The sequence below is a fragment of the Leuciscus leuciscus genome, assembly GCF_965113295.1.
Source record: "Leuciscus leuciscus genome assembly, chromosome: 20".
NCBI lineage: Eukaryota > Metazoa > Chordata > Actinopteri > Cypriniformes > Leuciscidae > Leuciscus > Leuciscus leuciscus.
Window position 1 is genome coordinate 11766351 of NC_138744.1, and position 11446 is coordinate 11777796.

Consider the following 11446-nt stretch of genomic DNA (forward strand, 5'->3'; position numbering starts at 1 on the left):
ATTTAGACATTGGAATCGGAATGTGAAAAAATGTCCTAAATCAATAAAATAAATGTGGATAGGAGCAGGCTTCACTCAATGTGTACACTTGTCAATTTTAAGAGTGCTGGCCTAGATAATTATAATACATAAAGTGGGAGAGAGGCCAATAAAACAAATAAATAATAAATACACCTTTGTTAACAAAAAAGTGCAAGGTAACAAGAACTAGATCAAAACAAAGTAACATGTTTAACAAAGTCAGTTTAGACTTTTAAAGTGTCTCACACAAAGGCACAGATGCATCAACAGGGCATTTCTGCTGCCAGATCAGTTTTTTAATTGTTAGGCAGATTCCGAGAAAGGAACACCAACATGTTTACCTTGTGGGGCTTAAGGCAGGATCTTTCTGGATTAACAATGTTACCAGCTGTGCTGAACATTCTTTCTGAGCTAGTGCTTGTTGCACAAATGCACATGTATTTTTGTGCTAACTTGGCTATTAGGGGAAATCTTCTATGGTTATCACGCTACCACATCAAGGGATCAGATGATGCATCAACTGCTTCTTCCTGGAGGAACTTGGTCAGCCTGCACTCTTTTTGGAACCGATGCCCGAGTCGGGTGACTTGTGAGTTGGGTTCTTCTGTTCTGTAGAAGGTCACACAGCCTCTTCTTCTTGGTTGCTTGAGGTTCAGATTCAGATCCTTCATTTCCCCCTGCAGCTTTAACGCAGTTCTCAACACTGGCACATTCTCCTTTTCCTTCTTCCTCGTTCATGTCTAGTAGTTCTTGCACAGGCTTTTCTTTGACATCATCCAAGACCTCCGCATCCTCCATGGTACCAACGATACCTTGGATCCAAGATGGTGGCCTTTGTCAGAAGGTTTTGGATTTCAGATGGGCTATATTTCTCTTTCAATACCCTGCACATGTTTGCCTTTATGCTTGCTGTCAGTGCAGTGTCATTGGGGTCTGGTGATAAAAGTTCGCCTTTAAGAAGTTCCAACACAGGCTTTTGTGAGGACACAGTGACATATTTTTCCCCTGAGAGGACATCTGTGAAATCAGCCTCATTGTTGCATTAATAGATTCCAACACAGAAACATCCTGCCAGGTTGGGTTGAGGTGGCCATGTTTTCGATATTCAACCAGGACACGTCTTATGTCTAGGAGTTGCTCTAGCACCCTCTCTATCATTTTTTGCATGGTACCCCATTGTGTGGCGACATCCTGTGGAAAATATACATTGGTTTCAGTCTGTACCTTCCTCAGGTCTCTCTTCTTTAGCCAGCTCAGGTTGACAAGATTCCTACAAAGTCCCATGGCACATGCTGTGTGGTCCTTGTCACTGTCCAGTCCATTGGAAAAAGTTGTGTCCAAAGCAATTGAGCCATGGCCAGCCAAGATTACGTATTGCAGCCACAATGTTAGCACAGTTGTCTGTAGTTATACAGGCCATTTTGTGCTCATCCAATTCCCAGTCTGCTAAAGCAGACTGAAGGGCTTCAGCAAGTAGGCTACATCCGCAGTGTGGTTCTGGGGTATGTATCTGGTCTCTAAACACTTTGACTGCAGAGTCCATTCAGCAGTTAGGCCTATGTAGTGTACGGTCAAGCTCATATAAGGTGTCATATTTGAGCTTGACCACATATCTGTAGTTGCACAGTAAAAGGAGATGTATTTTATCTCCTTCAGAATGTCGTCTTTTACTTTATTGTACAAGGATGGAATGGCAGTTTGGGAGATGTAGCCTACGTTTTCTTTGGCAATTCGTACTGTTTGTCAAAAGTTAGCAGCATATTTTTAAATGCTGGTTTTTCGACCGTGTTTAATGGCTGCATCTCTTTGGCCATATAGCGATATTTACGCTATCCGTGAGTGTGCGCCATTTCGCACTGTCACGTTTATATTATTTGGACTGTCTGGAAAAGGCATCTGGAACAGATAACTGTCTGGAAGACCCCACTCCAGCTCCAGTTGCAGTTGTTGTTCCCAGGTTGAAAAACTGGATGGGATGGTATTTTTATGTTTTAGGTGAGATTTTAGGTTAGTTGTGTTGCCTCTTTTTTTTAGACAAAGTCGACATACCGGCTCGTTCACGTTAATTGGCTCTCCTCATTCGGCTTAAAGCCAAAATGTTCCCACACCGGAGCTGAATATTACGGCTTTGAAACCAAGTCCATGTGGACTTGTTCTTCCTTACTGACTGTAGATGTCACCTGGAGTATTGCCATGGCAGAAGCATAGGCTTTGTCCGCCTGGTGGGCCGTGAACCTGCACGGCTTGGAAGGCAGGCTGCGGTCTGAACCAATGCAGAGGAAGCAATCGTCCGCGAAGCTGACAGCGTCAAACTCGTCTTCGGGCGGGGGAGGGCCCACCAGTGGCTTGCTGGCGGCAGTGGGCCTCATCCCCGCTGTTGCCCGAGCCACTTCTCTTCTGGCTCTGAGGGCGCGCACTGGCAGCTCGGCGCAGTGGGCACACGTGTCGTCCGTGAGTGCCGCCTCGGCGTGGGCGAGGCCCAGGCAGGTGACACAGAACTGGTGAAGGTCGGGCGGGTCAATGGGACCCGCACAAATCTGGCATGTAGCAGCCATCGGATGCGGAGAGGAAAAACAGGGGTGAGTAGTCCTTTATTGCAACTTTCACGATGACTTAGCTAAGACTTCTAGCGTGAAGAAAGAGATTCTGACGTAATTTTCGCGCCCATGCATTTTATACTGCCCGCTGACCTGTCAGTATTTGCATGCTTCGAGTCAATTGGCCAGCTGTCCCCAGCTGGCGTTAGCCCATAAGATTTCAGCGAAAGTGGAGAAGGGAGGAGTTCCCATATACGTCATAGCTGACGTAATGTTGAGTTACCTCTTGAAAGGGAACACTTTATAACTCGGTGGGTTCACGCCTTCTCTTCACCTGTCGGTGTCCGCTCTGTGTGTGTGGAGACACTGCCTGGCTGAGCCCCGCCTCCGTCAGCTTTCGACAGAGAGCAGTCAAGATCGACTAAAATGTTGGTGACAATAATCATTATTTTTAATTATAAAAAATGATCAGTCGCAATATATCGCGGCACTTATAACATTTATCGTGCGAGAAGTCGATATTGATAGTCGATAAGTCAAAAACATAGTTTTAGTAGTATACTGAAATATATTAATAGACTAGTCTGCATTTTTCTAATAAGAGATGTGTAATAAAGCATAAAAAGATCATGTATTAATATCATATTCAAAAATTAGTAGAGCACCACATCCAGTCAACTCATCTCAAATACGCTTCTCGCATAAAAACAAGACATTTTTTCAAATGACATTGTGTTCCTTGGTCTACTATTATGTAAGAGTTAACACTGAAAATGTAACTAAATTAAAATGTATTTCATAAACATGAAATGTTGCATAACAGGATTGACAGGTCGCTTAAGATAAATTACACCAGAATTTCTTTCAATATACCATTTTGTTAGTTAAAACTACTTGTACACCCAGCATTTACTTGCATTACAAAAAACTGACAGAGCCTTTTGACATTAAACATTTATTTTGAAAATTAAGTATTCAGATATTTAATTCATGACATACCAAAACGTTATGCGATTGCGGAAATGTACATGAGCAAGACGGGTCTCCTCTAATAGGAAAGAAATTGAAACGCTTCATATTCAAGCCTGTTTTATGCAAACATAGTAAACTAAATGAAATTCTCTTGGGAAGCGTTTCAAAGCATTTTAAATGTAATACAAGTTTCCTAAGGGAAAGAAAATGCATTACACACACAGAAAAAAAACAAAAAAAACAGCTGGCTTTGAACTAAAATGAAAAAGGACTAGTGACAATGTTGGTACAACTAGATGAGCAACTTTATTTAATCAAAATGTTGGCCAAAGACAAAAATTGAAGAGAAAAAAATGCTTAAAACAACTTGCATTTACCGTGTTCTTTGTGATTTATATACAGCTCACAATTCCTTTGTACACATTAAAAAAATGAACAAAAATCTAAATGTACACCAGAACATGTTGCTCTCCCTCTTCATATCCTCTGCACAGAAAGATCTCCAGTCACATGTCCTTGCACTGTCCTGAGTGGGTGTGGTGTCGGGGTATAAATTAGCGGTTGAAGTGTGAATCCGTCCTCGGCTGTCGATATTTGTGGTTTCCTCCGTCTAACGCACAGCCTCACACCTTGTCCTCCTTCTCACGCTTGATTTTGAGGAACTCGGCCATGTTGGAGAAATATTTCTGATTGGCTTCGCCCACCTTCTTTTCTGCAGCCTGCGGGTTCACAATCTCGAGCCCCTGAGAGACAGCAGACAGCGAACAGATCAATCAACCAAACCACAGCTGTCAGTCAGTGTTTCAGCAAGTGAACAACACGGACACTGTGCAACTCTGTGCAAGAACAATTTAAATGCGAAGGATGTAACCACTTCTAGACGTGTGATTCCCACGTGTTTGTGTACCTGTAAAGGAGTGAAGGCCACACTTGAGCTGGTTCCAGATGATCGGTCTCTGACAGTGGACTTGCCACCGTACGTCATGCTCTGCTTTTGCAGTGTCCGCTACAAAAACAAAACATTTACAAATAAATGCATCGAACGCATTAAACAACTGGAAAAAATATTATATGAACAAATCTACACTAATGTTCAAAATTCTGGGGTCAGTTTTTAAAGACATCAATATTTTTCTTTAGCAAGGACATTAAATTGATGGAAAGAGACAGCAAACACTTATGTTACAAAAGAGCTTTATTTCAAATAAATGCTGTTCTTTTGAACTTTCTATTCATCAAAGAATAATGAAAAAAAATTACAGTTTCCACAAAAATATCATGCAGCACAACCGTTTTCAACATTGATAATAATAAAAGTTTCTTGAGCACCAAATCAGCATATCAGAATGATTTCTGAAGGATCATGTGACAGTAAAATTGAATTCAGCGTTTTTACTGTATTTTTGATCAAACAGATGCAGTGTGATCAAAACAGTCTTTAAATTACATTATTATTTTTTTTAATCTTACTGGCCCAAATTTTTTGAATGGTAGTGTATAGAAATACATTTAAGATTAGAAGTTACTTTTTTTTTTTTTTACTTTTGAATTATAATTTATTTCTTACAATTTTGAGATTTATGTTACAGTAAGCAGACATACCTGTAAGGATTTGGATATTCTGGCCTTGGTGGAGTCATTGACCTGAGCTTGCCTGACCCTGCCACTGCCAGACTTTCCCAGCTGACCGAGACTGAAGCCCAGATCCTCCTGATAAGCATCATCCTCGATCTTACAGGCAGAGAGACAGAAAGTTTGTTATAGACCGTTTTGAAATTTCATGGATTAATTTAACAGTTATTAATACTAATCCAAAATACTAATGGAGCAATATTGACAGAAATCAACTAACCTCTGCAAATGTCATTCTGTTGGCATGTTTCCTGATTTCTGTCAGACCCAGCCTCTCTTTCATTTTACGATACCTGAGCGAACGTAAAAACAGAAAAATATTGCAATGCAAAATCTCAATGTTCCTCTGAGAAAAAAATATTATGAAATTACATTTTCTTGGCACCACAGGGACCCATCATTCCCACCCGTTATGACCCTCACCTTCTTCCTCCTCTCTTCTTCCTCTGTCCATCCAGGGGAGCTGGAAGAGGCTTCACCTGCTTGACTGGAGGGGGCTCCTGCCATTTATCAAACTTTCGCTCAATCTCTTCCTTCAGATCATAGCCAACCTGCACACAAACAAACACACAAGTTAATAAAGAGAAGGTAATATAGTACTTCTAAACATTTTCTTACAGCAAAGATGGTCTAACTTTAACATCTGACATGAGTTAACTGTACAGTGATGCAGACAATAGGTGCTTTTACATTCTGATTACAATTAGCTTAAGTCCAATCCGAATGAAAATGCTCCATGTAAAGACCTAAATCGGAATAAAAATGGCCAAACTGATTGAAATTCCAATCAGTTTGAAAGGGGTGGGATAAACCTGTTCTGATCCGTTTGATAATTCATGTAAACACTTGATCGGATTGAAAAACGAAACAGCGCATGTGCAATGTAAAAATGGCCTAAATGGCCATGTAAAAATGGCCTAAGGGTGCATTACACACAGAACGAGCTGATGTTGTTGAATATAGTAAATGTTATAAATCTAAATCTTATAATCAATCTAAAATTCTCTTTCCGCTCCTCATCTGTGAAGTAGTGCAGGACAACGTTGTACCACAAGCTCTTGCTTTGGACTCTCATCTGCAGACACCTTGTTTTGGGAAAGGGAGTTTTTACTGCTTGACTAATACAACAGGGTTCCCGCGGGGTCTTAAAAAGTCTAAAATTCGGAACTTAAAATTTAAGGCCTTAAAATGTCTTAAAAACGGCTAGATTTTCATCCGTGGTCTTAAATTTAATTTAGTCAGGTCTAAAAAAGGTCTCGCCAACAGGCCGTTCACATATCGCATCTTTAGTGCGCTCAAGTTCGTTCAAATGTAGGCGCGCACTCAGAATTGAAGCGACGCACTCATTTTTTTCCAGGCGCAGCGAGATAAAAAAATCTCAACTCTTCAGAATGCCGCAAACGCACCGCAGGTCATGTGACAAGAACCATCCAATCAGCGTCGCCCCTTTCCGTAACATTGAAAGCTCACTCAACTGCACCCAAACACTACGGGTGTTTTTATCTTCTCCGTAAATAAATCTTGAAGCAGAGCTACAGCAAGCGTTTCTCACCGGTGGAAATCCATTAGCCACTAAAACTTCTTTGTCATTGTGGAGAGCGCAGTGCATGGTTGCATAGCAACGACAGACGCCACGGGAAAATCCGACCGAATTTTACTATTAATAATAAAAGATAAGCTAAAGTGCATTGTAAATGTCAGTAATTTTTTTTATTAAAAAAAGGATTTAAAGTCTGAAATATGTGAGGTTTATCTTTTTATAAAAAAAACTGTCAACTTTATGTGAACTTGTACATGTTAGTATATAACATGTTGCAAGACACTTTTCAAATCTGGCTATCATTTTTAATGGTATTATTTTAATGTTTATGTAAACAAAAAGTGCATATTGATGCTAATTTTATGTGTTATTTGCTGGTTTTCGACATTGTGTAGTATTAGTACTTTTTGAATAGGATTCTGTGATAACCGTGGTCATTTTTGTCACAATCATTGAAATGAAAAGTTCATGCCATTTCATCTCTAGTTATGATCAACTAAAATCAACTAATGTGTTTTTTACAGTATAATATGCATAGTACAATTTTCTATAAAAAAATATATATATCTGATTCTAACACGTTGTAGGGTGTGGAAGGTTACTAATGTGATCGTTTTATCTGTAAATTAAATTAATGTTTTTTCAATTACTTAATTCATTGAAATAAAATGAATTCTTTGATTTGAATTTTTTTTTTGGCAATGTAGGTCTTAAATTTCAAAATGTATGGTCTTAAAAAAGGTCTTAAATTTGACTTGCTGAAACATGCAAGAACCCTGTACAAGTATCATGGCAAAAAGCTTTGGGTGCTCATTGTCTCCTAATTGGGATCTGAAATGGCTAAATGTTAAGTCTGCTTTTTAATATAAAGAAAAGGAGGATGGTAAGTATGCGACAACAGTAGGAATCTCTGTGCACATCAACCCGATCACTTTTAGCATTCATGTAAACACTATGTTCGGATACAACAATCGTAATGATTTCCATATAAAACGTGGCTACTGATGCGATCGCTGACCTTGCCAACAGTACTCTCGTGAAAACTGTCCACACGAGAAGCCAGAGTGCATTTAGCTGCAACCAGACGAGCTGCTTTTCTCCTCAGATCCTGGAAACATCGAAACATGGAATCAAATAAAAGAAATGAATAATAATTAAGTGAAAGCAAAAAGGTTGATGCTCACTGGAGGCAGAGACTGCACTACATCACAGTGGTAGATGTAGCCTGTGTGGGGCAGCAGGGACGTGCTGCTGAATCCAGACAGTGTCCTCCGCTGGGCTCCAAGCAACATCAGATTACATGCAGGCATCTTGGACAGGTTAGTCAGCCCACCAGCAACACCTGTAATGAGTGCATGTGGCCAGAAACAGATCAGAAATAGAAGGGATGAAAAGCAGTACATTGATTGTGATCAAGCATAAGCATCTTAAATGAATAGTTCTCCCCCCCAAAAACTAAAATAACATTCTTTACAATTAACCTTCTTTGTCCCACAGAAGAAAATCAAGTAGGTTTGGAACATGTAAATGACAATAATGTTATTTTTGGGTGAACTATGCACTTTATTCAGCAGCCTCCAACATCTTGTTCTCACCCATGATTTTGGCAGCAGTTGAAGCTCCAACAATAATGGAAAGATTTGGAGCAATAAATGACATCCTGGATTCCACATATTCATAGATCCTGTGTTTTGATTGGTTGAGCTCAAGGGCCATGTCACACGCTTCCTCCAATCGCTGGAGCTCATCATCACCAAGCATCGTTCTGCAAACATCCAATAATTTAATCAGAAAATTAGCAAAATTACACTACCTATCAAAAGTTTGGGGTTGATCATTATTTTTAAATGTTCTTGAAAGAAGTCTCTGATGCTTATCATGGCTGCAATTATTTACTTGGCATCTTCGCTTTCTTTTTCGCAAAGTATGATTTTGCTTCACTTCATCTATGATGAAAGAGACATCAACTTTTGCATTGCATGCTTGGTAGCGGAGCAATGAAGGGAGGGGTGTTTGTGTTTAGGCCGATTTCAAATATCAACAGTTTCTCTCGGAAATCGCTTACTGCACAAGAAAAGTGTCAAGAAAAATGTCAATGCAAAATTTGAAATAAAAATTAGTCAAAAACCTTTTAGTCATATTCAAAGAATGAATATACAATCTAAAAAAATAAATCTTGTTTTTTTTTGTACTTTAATTTTAAAATAATTACAAAGCAAATGTTTTTAATCAATTTCTTTCGTTCTTCCACAAACTTCAGACAAGGTCATTATGATTATTCCCCTTTCAAATTTATTTAGCTAATTGTCAAGAAAAATATTGCAATGTAAATAAATATTGCAATGCTTATCATGGCTGCAATTATTTGATAAATACAGAAAAACAGTAATATTATTAAATAATTGTAAAGTAACTTCTATTTGAATTTGTATTTTAAAGGGGTGATGAACTGAGAAATCAAATTTTCCTTGAGCTTTTGACATATAAGAGGTCATTATACTATAAGAATATCCTGTAAGTTTCAGAACTGAAAACTTCCCTGTTAGTCCAATAAAAGCTTTTTTTGACACCATGCACAGCGAACGACAGGTTTTTCAAAGTGGGGATCTATGACTATAAAGGTATCAAACACCGCCTCCGCAGAAGATCAACACCTACTTCAACACTGCCTGTTTAGCCCCGCCCACCCACCGATTCACACATTACATGAAACTCATTATAATATGCAAAACTTATCCAATCATAGCAATGGGCGTTTTCTTCCAAGTCTTCAATGTAAAAACGAACATGGTTACCTAGCCCATAAAAACCAGAGCTAGGATCAAAACCAGGGTAGAAAAGAGCCTATTACTTATTCATTTTGATGTTTTTGAATGTAAAAACCAAGCGAACGTCAAAAGTTGACCTCAGACAACAATATAATTTTTTTTTTTTAAAGCCAGTTCATGACCCCTTTAAAGATGTAATTTATTCCTGTGATGGCAAAGCTGAATTTTCAGTAGTCTTCAGTGTCACAAGATCCTTAAGCCATGCTGATTGGTGCTCAAGAAAAAAAAATCTTATTATCAATGTTGAAAACATTTGTGCTGCTTAAATTTAAATATTGTTTTCAGATTCTTTGATAAGTCAAAAAGGTCAAAAGAACAACATTTATTTGAAATAAAAACAAATGGCATTACTGTCTTTTAAACGTTAGCAAATATCTACAATAAAAAATTTTTGTAGATTCTCTTCCTATAACCATACTGAATCAATCTATCCACTCACTCACCCTTGTGTGGTTGAGGCGGTGACACTGACCACCATGATAGTAGCATTGGTCAAGATCTGCTGGAGGGTCTCGTTGTTTTTGCACTTCTCTAGATTGTTGCCCAGCTCCTGAACACACACAAACACATGAACTTATAACACAAACGTGAACTTTAATTTTAAAGGCAAAACACCGATCAGAGGACATAACTAATATGATGGCATTTTTTTTATACATGAACAGGCTGCTCACAAATGCTTGAGACTAACAGGTTTCTACCTTAACAGTTCTGATATAATCTAGTGCATTTGGCACCAGGGACTCCAGTTCAGGAAACCTTTTGGAGTACTTGTCACGAACAAACTTGTGAATGATATCTGGGGAGGAAATAAAGAGGAAGTGGTGTTATCGTGCTGGGAAATTGTTATAAATCTTGTAATTTAACATAAGAGGAAGATATTGCAGATTAAAAATAGTAAACTCACTAAGTTCATTGTCTATTTCCACGGTCAGATTGTTGGCGGAGACGATGAGTCTGTACTCTGGGTCTGCTTCGACCGGTCCAGACACTGAAGAGAATGGAAAGACTTTAAATGTGTAAAATCAATATCTATCAGTATTCGGCACGTTTCGTGAAGTAGAACGACGTTGCTTACTTTCAGAATTCTTTTTTTGATTTCCAACATATTGACCGACTTTTTCCATGATTTCAGCGAACTGAGGAAAGTCAAGAAGTTTGCATTAAGTTGGTGTAACGCTTAAGGGAGAATTAAGTTATAGATAAATATGATTAAAGACAAAAACTCACTGGCTTGCTGTGTCTTAGTTTTGCTATGGATGTGACACTCTCCGTCCCACTGTAATCCACCTCCATCTCCTCGGGTATGTCCTCCAGACCTCCAGTTTGTCTCTCGCTGGGTTCCCCATCACTCTCACCCTCTTCTTCACCGGGGTACTGCCCGTCCTCTTCTTCTCTTGCCTCCTCCAAGTCGGCAAGCAGCTCATCTGCCAAAGACATCTACGAATAAAGCGAGAAAATAAACGCCAATTAAAATAATAAACACTAGTTTTTACCGAACGAGGTCTTTATAATAGTTTTCAGGGTCAAATGAGTTCCAACTTACATTTTCAGAGCGTCTCCTCTTCTCACTTTAAGAAACAAGATTATGAGCTAACATGCAACGACTTGCAAACGCACAACACCAAACAAAGCGCTGAAGTCGCAGGTTAAATGCGTCACATGTTTTACAGCAAAGGCTTCTGGGAAATGTGTTAAGGAACGCTTATGGCATTTTCCACGATTAAGGTATCAAATAGAGCCTGAAAATCTTAGAAAATGTAGCTTTTTTATTTTTAAATGAAAGGAATAAATATAATCAAAATATTTTACATAAATATTGTAACCCTGACAGCAACATCTGGGACATCTAACATAAATACACTTTTAAACCCCCTAATCTATTTTCTTGAATCTAATACATTTTCTAGAAATAA

General features: G+C 38.8%; 1 protein-coding gene across 2 annotated transcripts; it reads right to left on the reverse strand.

Moving 5' to 3' along the window:
- Window positions 1-3817: 3817 nt before the first annotated feature.
- Window positions 3818-11215, reverse strand: prpf31 (PRP31 pre-mRNA processing factor 31 homolog (yeast)). 2 transcript variants are annotated; one of them, XM_082149611.1, is made up of 14 exons: window positions 11077-11215; window positions 10761-10970; window positions 10609-10669; window positions 10438-10521; window positions 10232-10329; window positions 9974-10080; window positions 8298-8467; window positions 7887-8044; window positions 7721-7810; window positions 5586-5713; window positions 5383-5455; window positions 5133-5261; window positions 4438-4536; window positions 3818-4273 (listed from the first exon to the last, which is right to left on the reverse strand). In XM_082149611.1, the coding sequence occupies exons 2-14, from the start codon at window positions 10968-10970 to the stop codon at window positions 4154-4156; spliced, it is 1527 nt and encodes a 508-aa protein (XP_082005737.1). In that variant the 5' UTR covers window positions 11077-11215; the 3' UTR covers window positions 3818-4153. The 2 variants fall into 2 exon arrangements, with proteins under 2 accessions (XP_082005737.1, XP_082005736.1); XM_082149610.1 differs by having other exon boundaries at window positions 10438-10539.
- Between the last annotated feature and the right edge of the window lie 231 nt (window positions 11216-11446).